Source organism: Chanos chanos, chromosome 9 (genome assembly GCF_902362185.1).
Source record: "Chanos chanos chromosome 9, fChaCha1.1, whole genome shotgun sequence".
Taxonomy (NCBI): Eukaryota; Metazoa; Chordata; class Actinopteri; order Gonorynchiformes; family Chanidae; genus Chanos; species Chanos chanos.
The window spans coordinates 34,226,984-34,242,728 of record NC_044503.1 but is presented as its reverse complement, the minus strand read 5'-3'; the positions used below and the strand labels follow the sequence as shown (position 1 = coordinate 34,242,728).

General features: G+C 44.1%; 3 protein-coding genes across 3 annotated transcripts in view; 2 read left to right on the top strand and 1 right to left on the bottom strand.

The window, feature by feature from the left end:
• Positions 1–1,316: 1,316 nt before the first annotated feature.
• rps9 (ribosomal protein S9) lies at positions 1,317–4,158 on the top strand. The gene is made up of 5 exons (XM_030783942.1): positions 1,317–1,346; positions 1,945–2,057; positions 2,150–2,272; positions 2,663–2,849; positions 3,893–4,158. The coding sequence occupies exons 2-5, from the start codon at positions 1,961–1,963 to the stop codon at positions 4,068–4,070; spliced, it is 585 nt and encodes a 194-aa protein (XP_030639802.1). The 5' UTR covers positions 1,317–1,346; positions 1,945–1,960; the 3' UTR covers positions 4,071–4,158.
• A 1,485-nt stretch (positions 4,159–5,643) lies between these two features.
• Positions 5,644–12,646, bottom strand: LOC115821673 (rap1 GTPase-activating protein 2). The gene is given in 20 exon segments (XM_075353608.1): positions 5,644–5,781; positions 6,293–6,373; positions 6,946–7,101; positions 7,241–7,327; positions 7,479–7,517; positions 7,519–7,550; positions 8,186–8,360; positions 8,753–8,882; positions 9,144–9,244; positions 9,381–9,464; positions 9,581–9,634; positions 9,768–9,846; positions 10,033–10,130; positions 10,508–10,633; positions 10,635–10,712; positions 10,839–10,886; positions 11,598–11,633; positions 11,765–11,861; positions 12,437–12,469; positions 12,582–12,646. Coding segments are annotated over 20 exon segments (1,737 nt in total).
• A 2,759-nt stretch (positions 12,647–15,405) lies between these two features.
• Positions 15,406–15,745, top strand: part of casp2 (caspase 2, apoptosis-related cysteine peptidase) — an 8,176-nt gene continuing 7,836 nt past the window's right edge. Inside the window, 1 exon segment of the mRNA XM_030784871.1 lies at positions 15,406–15,558. Within this exon segment, the coding sequence (XP_030640731.1) occupies positions 15,406–15,558 (153 nt within the window).

Sequence of the window (15,745 nt, the reverse complement as noted above, 5' to 3'; positions counted from 1 at the left end):
AAGGCAGGAGGAAAAAAAAAGGGGGAGAGAAAAAGGAGGGGGCAGAATTCACCCTGAAAGAACAGAAAAAGAACCCAGGAAAGAGAGTTTAGAATCCAGATGGAAGAAGAAGAAGAAGAAGAAAAAAAAGGAAGGATCCAAATGAGGAAAACAAAAAGAGAAGTGGAAGAGCAGGGAGGAAAAAAAAAACAGATGAACTTCTCGATTTTTGAGGAAAAGTAAAGAGAGGAACGATGAGGGGAAAAAAAAAAACGAAAAAAAAAATCCCAAAACCGGAAACTTTCTGAAGGGAAATGCTCAGACAGTGGACAGAGAGAGCAGGTCTTGGTTTGAGGACAGAACAACGGTGCACTGAGAGAACTCTGGAACAGTTTGTGCGTGTGCGTGTGTGTGTGTGTGTGTGTGAGAGAGAGAGAGAGAGAGAGAGAGAGTCTGGCTGATAGACAGAAGCACATGTTAAGAGTCCCGTTACACTGTTTTATAAATAGTCTCTCCCTCTCTCTCTCTCTCTCTCTCTCTCTCTCTCTCCCTCTGTACCCTCACTTTGGCTCTGCAGGTTGCGGTCAAACATAATCTTTATTTCTGCCAACCAATAACTTGTTGTGCTGACTCTATATCCACCATATTAATTTTAAAGCTTTAAGAAGCAAAACCCTTTTGCATGCATTAGTTACTGCAGCGTAATACGTTGATGGCTTTTTTAACACCCCCTCCCCCCCAATACAACTCCCTCCACCCCCCCCCAACCATCCCTCCCCCCACATGTTGGTAATCGTAGGCCAAATGCATATCTCCAAATAGAGGTGACTTTTAAAAGAATTTATGTACAGAAATAAATCTTCGTAAGACTATGAGATACTTTATGAAGGATCTCCTCTTACATCGTTAGGAAGGTTCATAAACACTCCTATGTTAAACACATCTGATATACTCAATCATATTTTGGTTAGTGTGCACAAATGACATGGACCCAAATGCCAGCCGCTTAATAGTTCAAAGACTGACGGTGGCAGCAAAAAGACTGATGAGAGCAAACGACTTACAAATTGCATTTCAAAAGTTATCGATTTAAATCGTCTTGTCTGTAACTACGACGGTTTGTGCAAGGAGAAGAATGGGTAAATTGCGAGGACATCACGGCCTTAAACGTCAGTGAGCTGTGTAAGGCCGAAACGGCAGGGGGAGACATTCCGTTTAAAACGGTGTTGGTAACGTCCTCTTCCCCTCTCGTGTAGAAATTCCTCCATTGTCAATGCTTTATGGGAAATGTCGTTTATACAAGCGCTATATATATCCGGCGAAGGCGTACATGCGCCCTCTTTACTTTCTGAGCCTGAGGAAGACAGGTAATGGCGACTCCGGTCTTTACGCTCTGTTCTTGTTTTGTTGTTTAAAAATGGGATTTGAAGCCAACTGCTACACAGAAAACGCGACGCGATCATTCTGTGAACGTTAACCACCTGCGAATTAAAATGGAATAATTATATCTTAAAAAATGTCACTCGGCTTGGATAGCGCAACGTGGTCGCAGGCTCGTGTCTGGAAGGCTGCCTAGGCCTAGTCATTGACACGCAAAAAGACAGCGGATGAATTTGTGTGTAATTTTAAGATTATGCACCCTTACTTTTTCCAAACATGAACTGTGTTTTTCTAGTCACACCATTCTCATCTAATTGTTAACATACGGTGTTCGCTCCCTTAATTTGTCAACTGCATCCCGAAGACCTATAGTCAACACCATGTGCTAACAAGCTAACTTGCGTACAGTAGCAAAGAGAGAGATATGGACTTTAAAGTATATTTAGCATTTGCTTCAAAAAAGTTATCGATGATAAAAAATGACTGCAAAGAAAGTGTTTTAAGCAAGAAGGTGTCGGTATCTGCCATAATACACAAGGTGCCAGTCAGTGGACTTTCTAAAAAAAAAAAAATTATTTATTTTAGGCGTAAATAAGCCACCATGCCCGTTGCCAGGAGTTGGGTTTGTCGCAAGACTTACGTCACCCCCCGCCGTCCCTTCGAGAAGTCCCGTCTCGACCAGGAGTTGAAACTCATCGGTAAGCAATACTGACCAAAATTCACCCTTCGAAAAGCGTTAGCCATTGCCGTGGATTGAAGCGTTTAATCTTAACGTTTCTTTCCTCTACAGGCGAGTATGGTCTGAGGAACAAGCGCGAGGTGTGGAGGGTGAAATTCACTCTGGCCAAAATCCGCAAGGCCGCCAGAGAGCTGTTGACCCTGGATGAGAAGGATCCCAAGCGTCTGTTCGAGGGTATGTCTGAAGTTGACACTCATTTTCCAAAGCACAGACATCTCGACGGAGTTTGTCGGGCTCCGCTGTTTAACCAATGGCCAATGATTAAAATAGTTTTTTTTTGTCAGATTTTCTGTGGTGTCACGAATTCCTCGTCAATGAGGCCATTTCGAGTCTAGTTCCCGCGAATACTCCCGTAATCATTTGAAAGATGCTCTGAACTTGGTGCACGGGAAACACAAATCGTTTTAATTCCGATCTGCGCATACACGTTTTTTGTCATGGCGGCGTTCAGAACGCCATTGATCAGATGGTACAGCTTTAACCCTTACATGACCAGACCCTGTCAAATCCCTGTTGTCTAACCCCAGTGTGTGTGTGTGTGTGTGTGTTACCTGTGTTATACAGGTAACGCCTTGCTCAGGCGGCTGGTGCGCATTGGCGTGTTGGACGAGGGCAAGATGAAGCTGGATTACATCTTGGGTCTGAAGGTGGAGGACTTTTTGGAGAGGAGGCTCCAGACCCAGGTCTTCAAGCTGGGCCTGGCCAAGAGCATCCACCACGCCCGCGTGCTCATCCGCCAGAGGCACATTCGGTAAGGAAAGGGTGGAGGGGAGGGGTGGAAGGGATGAAAGGGGGGTTGTTTAAGGGTGGGTGGAAGCACCTTTTTTTTTTATTCGTCTGACTCAGCCCAACTGCCTGGAAACAACCAGTTTGTTAGTTATCCAGCAGTATCTTAGGGTGTTGGCTGCTCCACTTTGTTGTCAGTTTCAGGTTGTGACAGCTGTGTGAGGGCTGTGTTTTCCTCCCGTGTTGAAGATGTTGGGGGAATTGTTCTGGTTGAAGCCTTTTTTTGTTTTATTTTGTTTTTTTTTTCCCTTTGTTCTTTTGGGTTCCTGAGTTTCTCTCCATTGAGGCTGTTCCTTCCTCTCCCATTAGCTCTGCTGCCCTCCCAGTGTAAACTCTCCCCCCGATGAGTGGGACTTGAGATATTTCAGCAAGGTCAATTCGGTGATTAAACCGTATACCTTGTCGCTCGCTCATTCACTCGCACACTCGGTTTAACTGACCCAGGTCCCTGGCGACGAAGACCGGGTCACGTGACCGACAGGCTCGAGATGCAGAGGTAACGTACGAGGGCACTACACTGGGCGTCTGGTAATGTGTGCGCTGAAGTCAGATGCTTTCTGTGAGAGGGCCAATGATTTAAATAACCTGTCAGACCTTACCATGGTGTCACGAATTCCTCGTGAATGAGGCCTTAAAAGAGAAAGCACAGGCAGACTTCAGTTATCAGATTTTCACCATCATCTACTAGTTTGCGGTCGCACAGAAGTAGTAAAACTGCGTGTTCCTGGGGAATATGGTCCCCCAAGTGTTTCCCCCAAATTTAAATTCCTAAATGGGAACAAAGTTCTTCGTGCTGTGGTGATAAGGCGGGGGGGGGGGGGGGGGGGCGGAATCTTGATCAACTTTAATTGTGGAATATTGCAGAACACTTAAAGGTCCGTTCCAGAACGTTGCCGTAGAAACCATTCAACAATGCCACGGCAACCAGAATATCCACACACATTTCCCTCCTACTTTTCATCCTGCTCATATCCTCTCCTGCTCTCTCTCTCTCTCTCTCTCCTGCAGTGTGCGTAAGCAGGTGGTGAACATCCCCTCTTTCGTGGTGAGACTGGACAGTCAGAAACACATCGACTTCTCCCTGCGTTCTCCGTACGGCGGCGGTCGTCCAGGGCGCGTGAAGAGAAAGAACGCCAAGAAGGGCCAGGCCGGAGCTGGCGGCGCTGATGACGAAGAGGAGGATTAAACTGGAGCACCGCGGAGGAAGGTCCTCCACGACCTTTCTCGCCCAATAACTTTTCAATAAAAGTGTATTTTTTTTTTGGTTAAACCCAGCTCTCAGACTGCTGTCTTTTGTGAGTCGTTTGGTAGAGTCTGAACATCCACTGCTGTTGAAGCCACTCACATGGCACCACAGGATTTGGGTTCTGACCAGTGCAATCAGATATTTCCTACTGGAAAAAAATATTTGTGACTTACTACTTGAAGAGGTCAAAAAAACAGAGGGTGCATTCACCTGTTCTACCTGCACTTACTACAGTGGAGAGTTCAGTATAGTGAGTGTAGAGAAATTTCGTATCTTATGAGTGATGTTTCAGTTTTGACATTAAGCCTGTATGTGCCCATCCCATAACCTGTCCAAATATGTCAGTATTGGGTACTAATGAAGTTACATGAGGCTAGTCCCAAAGGTGCCTGAACTCGGTTAATGGGCTCTGTTGTGAACTGTAGCTTGAATTTTAATTAAAGTCCAACTTTGCATAAGTTAGTTTATTATCCAAGGGTGTTCTGACAAACCTTTTTTCATCTTTAAGAAAACGCACAGACACAACATGTGGAAACTTCTCACTATTTAATTATTATAACAATCTTTAGACTTGAGAAATATATAGATAAGAGTCTTCACTAAATACAATTAACCAATTTAATATTGCACATCAGTAACACGCAGTGTTTAATACACGTCCTTATCACAATGAACGACTGTAGACACGTCATCGTTATAACAGCCAAAACGACCACCCCTGACCAGCTATAGTGGAGGCAGGGATCCTTGATCCTGCAGAGCAGTTGGACCTCTCTAAAATTGCACTCTAGCCTCTATAAATGCACTGTAAAAAGTGAGTAATCAGAATGAATAAATTACATGTTTGCATAACCAGAGACTAATATGGAATTCCAACTCTATTGCTAATACAAGTCTGGTTCTAATCTGAGTTTTTCTTTGCTGGTCTCTGTACAAGGCTGTGTCGTAAACAGACTTTAACTGCAACCCCCAAAACAGAGCCTTTCAGGACTGTGTGTATCGGATTTCTCAAAAGAATATGGTTGGTCTGGGATCAGTTTTTACCTTTCTCAACCTTAATTAATACGGTTTATAGGGCTCGAGGCGAGCTGATCCCAGATCAGCGCTATAACTTTTTGAGAAGTTGACAGGGGCCCTGACTGAGTAGGTTTCGTTGCGTGTGGAGCTCCAGGAGGACGGTTTACAGCGGCGGTTCACAACTCCAGTCCCGAGCCCCCCCCCCCCCCCCCCCGCCCCGCAAGTCTTTGTTTTTAACCCCTCTGAGCTCAGGACAGAAACACCTGATTTCACTGGTCAGGTCATCATCAAGCCCTTGATTAGCTCAATTGAAGAGTTGAAATGTTTGAAGAGTTGATAATGAAGAGTTGAAATAAAGACTTGCAGGACAGGGGGTCCCTCAGGACTGGGGTTGAGAACCACTGGTTTACAGGATACCCAGTTAACAATGACCTCAGTTAACAGGAAGAAGTGACGGAGTTTAGGGAACCGGCCAATCAGAAGGAAGCACAACCCCCTACATGTCCTCCTGAGGACTAGTCTGACCTCTGACCTCCGCGTAGGCAAGGCCGTCAGGGTGTTGAGGGTTCGGTCCCACCGGCCTTTGGGCGGAGTCACTGTGGGAGGAGCAAAAGGTTGGAAGAAGAACGTCACTCTAAAAAAAACATCACTCTTCAAATTTAGATCAGTTCAGTTTAGAGAGATGCAGAGAGAGGAATTCTCACCTTTCCACTTCCTTGTGTTGTTGCATTTAAAGTTGTCAGGGGGGAAAAAACAGAGATGTTTACATAACTATATTAGTTCTAACAGAACTGATGTTCACTCTGACACCTGTTCCTTAACACTGATTTGTGCCAATGACTAGGGCGAAAAGAAGAACATAAATGAAATTGAATCGATTTGAAAAATGAATAATTTCACTATTTGTCTGTATGGATGAGTACACGCATTAAGGTAGAAACGTAACGTCTGGTTGGTTGTTCTATTTTTTGTTTTTTTACACTGTTGTTTTCCTCAGATGATGTATGTGGTATTCGAAATGGGATTCACCCAAAAGCGATGATCAAAATGGAGTGTGTGTGTGTCTGTGTGTGTGTGTGTGTGTGTGTGTGTGTGTTTGTGTGTGTGTGTTTGTGTGTGTGTGTGTGTGTGTGTGTGTGTGTTACCTTTGGCTTTTGTGCTGCACCACCTGTTTTCTTTGGCGCCCCCAAGGTGTCAAAAGAGTGACTGCGCACTCTGATGGCTCTCTACAACCCAGAGAGAGAGAGAAAGAGAGAGAGAGAGTGTGTGTGTGTCAGAAGGAGAGAGAGAGAGAGAAAGAGTGAGAGAGAAAGAGAGAGGAGGGGGGGCAAAGAGAGAGAGAGACAGAAAGAGAGAGGGAAAGAAAAAGAGAAAGAGAGAGAGAGAGAAATAGAATGTATGTATGGATAATAAAAACACCACCAACTTTGTCGATTTACTCTGTGCTGGTTTAGTCCACTTTGAACCCTTTCAGGATATGTTTAAGGGACACAGAGTAAGTTAACCTGACCGCGAGACAAACAAGTAAGACACCTCAGGCATCAGTCAGAGAACGCTTTTATCATTACAGCCATTCTGTTGTTATGACGACGTAATATGTATGTGAATCATTCATAACTGTTTGCGTGCAATACGGATAAATTGAAATAATAATCATGATTTTAAAAGTCGTTTATAAAGTTCAGCCAAATGTACTTTGTAAACGCTTCACGGCCCACGGAAAACTTAATTCTCATTTTTGAAACCGAATCAAAGACACAAATCCCTTGTCGTCTATCAAAAATGAATCTGGTCTCACCTTGAAGTTTTCGATGAATCCCCCGCCCCCTTCTGACGTTCCCCTCCCGCCCTCGCTGATTGGCAGGGCGGCCGGGGACGGCTCTCCCAGCATGCACTGGGAGCGAGAGGACAGTTCCGACTGCAGCCCCTCCAGGAGCGAGGAACGAGTACGAAGCTCGGGGAGGGAGAGAAAAACGGACGGAGAGAATGGACTCACGGTAAAAAAGCATTAACCCGGATGAACGGATGAAAAAAAGAGAGAAAATGAAATGAATGAGAGGACGGATGGACGAGTGAGTTTTTTTTCTGATTACCTCCAGAACGGCTGAATCTCTCTGCTTTGTACAGGAAATCTCTGCATTAATCAGCTTCGTCAAGAGGAACTCCCTCAGTATAGAACCCTGTGCAGAGAGAGAGAGGAGAGAGAGAGAGAGGTTTATTACGTGTACCACCTGAGGGCGTCCTCATTTTGCCTCATTAAATCTGAAAAAAAAAAGGTTGTTAAAAGCTGTTTTCACTGAATAGAAGAGAGTGATGCTCCTGTTCTCCTACCTCAGTGAAAATGGGAGGATTTGGGAGGGGTGGGCCAAAACGGGGGAACATCCTCCCTGGCTGTGACGACACCTGTCAATCAAAAAGGGGAGGAATTTTCACAAAATAATTGTGACTGATGTGATTTCGCTGCCGTACGGACGCTCTGACCTGCAAGTCCCCCCCCTCAACACTCCCCACCTCCCGCTCGTTTCTGTCCTCCATCAACTCTGTCATTCTCCAAAACCATTCTTCTCCCCTTCATCCTTTCTTTCTTGTTCTTACCAGTACCCTCACATTGCACAAAACACACATTTGATTCTTCTCTCCACTGTTTACATATTTTTAATACATGTTTACATCCTCTCTCTCTCTCCTCTTTTCTCTCCTTCACTCACCAAAAAGCACCTCCTCTTTTCTCCCCTTTTCTCTCCCTCACTCACCTGAGAAGCACCTCCTCCTTCCCCTCCTTTCTCTCCTTCACTCACCTGAAGAAGCGCCTCCTCCTTTCTCTCCTTCACTCACCTAAAAAGCACCTCCATCTCCTCTTTTCTCTCTCCCCACTCACCTGAAAAGCACCTCCTCCTTTCTCCTCTTTTCTCTCCCTCACTCACCTGAAAAGCACCTCCTCCTTTCTCCTCTTTTCTCTCCTTCACTCACCTGAAAAGCACCTCCTCTTTTCTCTCCTTCACTCACCTGAAAAAGCACCTCCTCTTTCTCTCCTTCACTCACCTGAAAAGCACCTCCGTCTCCTCTCTCTCCGTCCCCCTCTCGCTTGACCCGTCTGACGGCGATGAAGCAGTGCAGGAAGTGGGAGCTGATGAGGTCAGAGATGAAAGGAGTTCGTCCCTCCTGATAAACCACAGCCACAATGTCGTTCCCAATGTGTCGCTTTCTCTGCAGCTGAGAGAAAAGCAAAAGGACAAAAACAACATAAACAAACAAACAAATACATAAATACAGAGATAAAAAACAAAACAAAATGGGACACGCAAACTATCATGGCTTGTACCGAAATAGGTAAATATGAATAAATATAAATAATAAATATGAATGAAAAAATATTACTATAAATATAAATGAATGTAAATTTGGTCGTATTTAATTATTGTGCTCGTGTTTAGAGTTTTTTTTTTTTTTTTCATTTCTCCTTTCATTCGTGAACCTAAGTGTTGCGATGAGAAAGCTGCGTCCGCTGACGTGATTGCAGCACACAGAGGAATGAGGAGAAGAAGCAGAAGTATGAAGAGAGCTGGCACAGGGGATCAGAGTGAAGGCTGGGTCAGAGTGAGGACCTGCTGAGTGTCCCCATCATGTGAAGGGAAGTTGGTCGCCACATGGAACATGATCTCTCGCCCGTGAAAGGAAGTGAACACGGCTTCACTTCCTGTCTGGCCGTAAGACACGTCCAGGCCTCCCCTGAACCTGAGAGAGTAGGAGAGAGAGGGAGAGAGAGAAAGAAAGAAAGAAAGAAAGAAAGAAAGAAAGAAAGAAAGAAAGAAAGAAAGAAAGAAAGAGAACGCAGTGTGAGACTGCATTACCACAAATCTACTGATGGAACCATTTTCTCCTAAAAGTACATTCACGTCATCCCCAGTGGGTCATAACTGAAGGGTATGAAATGAGGTTTTTGGTTGAATTATGGGAAATGAAGTTTTTAGCTGACTGGTGGGTTTTGTTCAGTACCCTGTGAAACCTCTCAGTTTGACCGTCTGTCCAAGAATGGAGAGGAAGTCCTTAAACTCCTCGCTCTCTTCAGTATTGCTCAGAATGTCTTCCTCTGTCAACTGAAAGAGAGAGAGAGGGAGAAAGAGAGAGAGAGGGAGAGAGAGACAATAACTCACATGTGATTAGGAAGTTATATCAGTCATGCTAGGATATGCAGTCATGCACTGTATGACTGTGTACACAACACCCACGGACCTGTCCTTCTTTCTGATACAAGACTCCAAATTTGAAGTTTTGTGACATTCTGTGTTCATCAAATGCTGTGATCAGTTCGGGAGCCTGAGACAGGAAGAAGAAAAAAAACAAACATGGGTTTAGATAGTGACACAGAGAGAGGAAGAGAGAGAGAGAGAGAGAGAAAGAGAGAGAGAGAAAGAGAGAGTGAGAGTTCATACCCTCAGGTAGCAGACCACTTCAAATCTTGTCACCGTCACATTTGCGCACAGCATCTGGGGGACATTGGATCAGGGGACAAATTTGATCTCAGTCGACAATCGCTGATTTTGAACAAAGCGGGAGAAATGATGTTGGTGTTGGTCGCGTGTTTGGTTGTGTGTTTTGGTCGCGTGTTAAATCGGTTACCTTGGCTAACTCTACAGCCGTGGGGAAATGTTGGAAGAGGGAGACGGAGAAAGTTCCGTGCAAGGAGCATTCTTTCATCCTGTGAAAAAGAGAAAAAGATTTTGTGACGTTTGTCTTATCCGACACCTTTAGCCCCAGTTGGAAGCGAGAACTTTTCTCAGGTCCCGTAGACAGTCTACTGACGACGCCCGTCTGCAGCGGAAAAAGAAAAGTTCCTGGAAGATTAGGCAACACATTTCCACAGAAATAGAAGCAAAAGCGGAACCTCAGAATGACTCTCAGCCTGTTCTCTTCCTCCTCCAAACAGACGGAGAGAACCAACGGCCCGAGGGAGGGGTCCACAGCCGTGAACGAGTGATGGTGCTGAAAAGAGATGGAGGAAAAAAAAAAAAAAACGTAAAAATGAATCACAGAACTTTACGTACATTTTCTCTATTTGCAAAACCGGCTACTGCGACAGGTTTTAGTTTTTCTCTGTCGTCAGGTGAGCTGACGGCCCGAAATTACGCACTGGAAAACACAGGAAAGTTCCCGTGCAATATGTATCATGTACTATAATCAAAGATTGGCTGTTTGTTCATTTCCTTCATCTGAGGGCTCAACTCAAGACTCCCTTGATAAGAAAGCAGTTTAACCCAAAAGCACAATACACACAGAACCCCCTGGACCTACATACACGAGGACCAATAAGCATTTAGTGGTCTTTTCAAAGGGCAGAGGGTTCCGGAACCGCCACTGACCCTGTGTCTGAAGTGCTCCTGATAGACTTTGGCTTCGCCGTCTCTGTCCATGATGTCATAGGTCTCCAGCCCCAGCCCGCACTGGGAAGACGTCGGACTGGTCTCCACACGTTTCTCCAAGGGGGGGGTCGATCCAGTAACCACCGGATTTCGGGGGTAGGATGAGGGGCAGGGAATCCCCGATCTTCAAGAGCTGCGAGTGGAACTAGACCCAGACACACACACACACACACACGGAAACAGCGACACGCACACAGATACTCTCAATTCACCCCTGTTTTCCATGATCGTCCCAGACTTCAGTTAAATTCCTGGTAAATACAGCAGATACCTTCAGAGGCGGTGGAAAAGCACATCGTTGTTCATCGAGTCTGCTGCCCTGTAGTGACACAAAAAAAAAACACATCACCATCACACACACACACACACACTGCTACACAACACACAGTTTAAGGACAGTCAAGCATCCCTAATAACAGGACATCTATCCATATTCTGAAAGTAACTGTGTCCCTGTATATGTTCTTGCACCAGTCTCTCATATTACCTCCTCCAGTAACGACAGGTGACCCCATTTGATACTACATAATGGAATACATAATACATAAATGCGCTTTAATTTGCACTGTCACGGTAGTTAAAATTTAATAAAAAATTTCACAGTTGCAAAAGGTCAGAGCCGCTAAATTACATCCAAAGTCTACAGAAATATATTCCAGTGATATCACTTTCTTAGCTGTGGTCCTGGTGTTCAACCACACAGAACAATCTAGTTCATGTCTACGACAAAAAAAGACCCTGTAAGGAGTTCCGTTATCAGTAGATTAGTAGAACCAGAGGCGTTAGCGCTAAACTAGAATGAAAATGTGCGGTGTAGTTAGTTTTAGAGCCTGGAGTTTAGAAACACTGGTCTAAACTAGGCAGTGATACACACGAGAGCAAGGCCTAAAAAGCCCAAGGTGATAAAAAGAGAGATTGCTCACTCTTTCCCCACAGGGGAATATGCACAGACAGCAGGTCCAGAGTAAAAGCTGCAGTCCATTAGCGGAGCACAGAAACACTGACGCAAAGGGTGTGCGCGAGGACTTACCTGTAGCTTCTCGATGATCTCAAACAACTCTGTCACCTGAGGGGGGAAAAATGGCGAAAGAGAGAACGAATATTGCTGGTAAACGTTTCGTTCTGTGCGAAGAACGAAACGGAGCGAAGTATTCGCATTCGTGTTATTTCTGAGAGGGGGAAAAAAAGCCTACGTACCCTTTGGGTGGACGTAGCAGCCAGGCAGGGTTTGGTCTCGTTCGAGGGAGAATCTAGAACGTCTAGTATACTGTGTCCCAAAGAATCTGACCTGGTGCTATGGAGGTAAAAAGAAATGAGAAGACGACAGCTCTCCGAAACAAACTGTTTCCTGTCAACTACTGCCTTTTATTTATGAAATTTTATTGATTAAATTATGAAATTGCTACGTTCTACGTGAGACACCAGAACGATTGGATTAACCTGTTGGCAGTGCTGTGGTAGGTAACCACATGCCTGGGGTTTGAACCAACAACCTGTGGTTGCTAGGTTACTTCTTGTACAACTATGTCAACACTAACTTAAATGATGGCCTTACTACTACTACTACTACTACTACTGAATATCATGGTTATTACAGCTTTAGTTCATGTCATCTACTTCCTTAAATCATAGTCATATTTGTCACCGTCATGGAACCTTTCGCAAGATCCAAAACAAATGCTCAAATCCAGCGAAATGCCGTTTAAGCTTTAGCTTCCAGTGCACTGACTCATTCAGTAATTCTGCTATAATGGTTCTAGATTCTACACGGTACACAGAAGCTTAGAGGAGGAAGGTTTTCTAGAACATTCCAACATCTGAACTAAGGAGAGATGACAGTTTTCTCTGTTGGCTGACACAGGTTCTTACCTTGACTCGTTCCCATTGATGAATTTGTCCACCCTAAACACAGAGTAACAAACTGAAGTAGCAAAGAAGGTGCGCTGTACAGGACCTGAAATCATTACAGTTTCTCGTTGTCCTTGTCATAGTCGTTGTCGTTAATGTCACTTACCCTCCATATGCCCCAAAAGTGAAACTTCTCTTCCGGGAGAAAAACTTGTCATTCCGCCTCTCCATTTTGGGTAGTGAAACAGCGTGTGAGCGAATGTTTATGTGTGTGTGTGTGTGTGTGTGTTTGGGGGTGTGTGCATGTGCGTGTGTGAGAGAGAGAGAGAGAGATGATGATGAGAGAGAGAGAGCTACAGATATGTATTACAGTGGCATAGAGTCAGTACATGCTGGTGATGCATTAACTACCTCTCCTCATCTCTCTCTCTCTCTCTCTCTCTCTGCCTCCCTCCTTTCCTCTCTGCCCCCTGCCTCTCCCTCGTTTAATCTCTCTCTACATCGTTCTCCCGGTCTTGCCGGCTCTTTGACCGACATAGCAAACTCTTCGCTGTCCGTTGCCTTTCATTGTCGTAACCATTTCTATATGCTCATAGTATGAACGTGTTTTGTTTTTTGTTTTTGTTTTTTTATTTAAAGACTGTGAAACTGTGGATATTAATATCTATTGAAACCGAGGGAGCTGGAAAGATCAGCCCAGAGGGTGGGAGACTGAATGAGAAAGAGAGAGAGAGAGAGAGAGAGAGAGAGAGAGAGAGAGAGAGAGAGAGAGAGCGCTGAATAGGAGACTGACTCCTGCTGTAGACCTCTTACCCTTTCAGTCAGCAAAGGATCATAAATTATTGACAACACGTACTGCGAGAGAGGAGAGAGAGACAGCAGGAGAGAAATGGAGGGAGGGAAACAGAGAGAGAGAGAGAGAGAGAAGGGAGCGAGTGAGGTAAATACAGCTAAAGGTGAAACAGACAGATAGATTTGTTTTTCGGCCCCTATTGGCATTCTAATTTGTCAGCTTATACTGCAGCTATTGATTGTGATATACAATGTCATGATTGGTCTGAGAGAGTAATAATGAGGTTCTTACCTTGTCATGACGACAAAAGCTGACATGTAACAAATTTCAAAGCACCTTTTAATATATGTACATGGTATAGTTAGTATACAATGAGTTCAAATGTTTAAAAGAGTGATGTTTTATTCAATTGTATGTCAGTTTTACACTCAAAACCTAAAACGTTGGAATAGTTCAAATATATGTTGACTTTGCTGTGATGACTGATGACTTTAAAATAAACAAACAAACAAAAAAACAATCAAAGACTTTTAACCTTTTTATGTGACAGATGTTAGTTTTGTTATTTAACTGTCAATCACTTCTGTAGGTCTCTCTGCACCTCAGCCTAATTACTGGAAATTTTTTAAGGTGTTTCTAATACCCATCTTAATTTATTTGTTTGTTTGTTTGTTTGTTTAATTGTTTTTGCTTGTGCTCTCCTTATATATCTTCTCCCCTGAAAAGGACAGATTCAAATTTCAAATTCATTGACAGAAAAAAATCGAAACACCCCTCTTCTTCCATAGGCCAAGGGCAGTCGATTTACAGATCAATCATTTTAGAACCAAGCTCTTATTGGCCAGCGTGTTTACGCCTGTTCGCGCGGAAGTTACTCTGAGGTGGAAACGTTTTCTGTCAATTATTTCGAAAATTTTTCAGTAAGTGTGTTTTTTCTTACCGAGAGCAGACATGAAATTATGAGCGCTGGAAAGTAGCGGAGAACAACGAAACAGCAATACTGGAATGGCATGGCTCGTTTGTCGTTGCTAACTAGCTGGCTGATTTTCAATTTTGAAGTTAGCTTGTCTGTGCTAACGCCTGAACTGCTAACCTAGGAATAATATTTGTGTTTGTTAAAGTGATGCACAGGTTAGCCTGGTAGCACACGCTGGACTCTTCCGTGTGCTTTTGTATTTTTCTTTAATCAACCGTCTAGCAAAGTGTATTCAGTTGGACTTTTTAGTTATCTAGTTTGCAAGTTTTTGTGAAGAGTCCTGTTTGCAGGAAGCTAAAACAACACTGACATAGACGTGCCTTTGTTGTGGCTTTAGCCTGTTTGCTAAGGCGTTTGCTACTCGGCCACCAACCTGACAGTCCAGATTTCCTCCCCTTTTTTTTACTACTCGGCGAGCGCGCTGAATTCCCCGCTGCTTTCAGTCAACGAGAAAAGAGCAGCCTACAAGAAAAGGTAAATGACTTTTGCTAACGCTTTTCTGCCTTAGAAAGATCAAATTAAACAGCTCTGTCTAAGTTGACCGCTATTAAGTTCGTAATGTCCATGCATGTGTGGTGCAGATGTGAGTAGTTTGAATACTTCACGCGAGACACACGTTGCTGTTAAACTTTTGCTGCAGTTTAAACTATTTAATTTTGCATTCTTTGTTATTGAATGTCAAGAGCAAACTACATTCTCATCTTACCTCGACGACTTTCGTTTCGTTTAAATGATCGTTTTCATTTTAAGAAGAATCATGCGCTCGTGATCACCTATGTGGTTTTCCTGTGCCTGTGTTGGGATGACTTTAAGGCCCGTGCAATGGTGTAAATTAATAACTGTTATAAACAAATACTACGACGTCACCGTCTTGGGCTCACATCGTGCACTCCACTGTCATGAGAAACAATGTTAATTTTCTTTGAAGTCACTGCGCTGTCGGGTTGTGAAGTGAACGAAAAACGAGCGATACAAAAATGTCTTTTTATTTTTATGTTTTTTGGTTACCTTTATCTTTGCCTTTCCCCTGTGTCGTATCGCGTAGAATTGTTAAAAGTCTTTGTGAAGGCTTTTCCCACGCCCCTGTCAGTCTCCCCCCCCCGGCTCTCTTTCACATACTCACACACGGATTCTCTGTCATTCTAATTGAATCATTCCCCTCTCTCTCTCTCTCTCTCTCTCTCTCTCTCTCTCTCTCTCTCTCTCTCTCTCAGCGGGACCATGAGGGCAGACTGTGGTATGAAGGACTGCGAGCGGACGGCTCTAAGGAAGAACTCGATCGCTCTGTGTAAAGACCTTGTCGTGGACGAAGTGCTAATTCAGACTCTCCAGGCGGACACCATCCTAACGGACAGTCTTGCCGAAGCCATTCTGGTACGAGCAATAAATTAAGAAACACACACGCACACAAAAAGACAACCCCAAAAACAGTGAAGTCCATTCGCTTAAGTGTATCAAGTGTCAAGTTCAAAAACACTTCACGTTAAAATCAATGCCCTTTTTCAGGATTAGGTTTCCCCGTTCCCTGTTCACGTTAGCGTAAAACCGTCTGTGCCTTCCA

Excerpts from the sequence above, each read along its gene's own strand:
- rps9 (XM_030783942.1), top strand. The coding sequence starts at position 1,961 with ATGCCCGTTGCCAGGAGTTGGGTTTGTCGCAAGACTTACGTCACCCCC. Across the intron at positions 2,058-2,149 it reads CCAGGAGTTGAAACTCATCG|GCGAGTATGGTCTGAGGAAC; the intron begins GTAAGCAATACT and ends TTTCCTCTACAG. Across the intron at positions 2,850-3,892 it reads ATCCGCCAGAGGCACATTCG|TGTGCGTAAGCAGGTGGTGA; the intron begins GTAAGGAAAGGG and ends TCTCTCCTGCAG.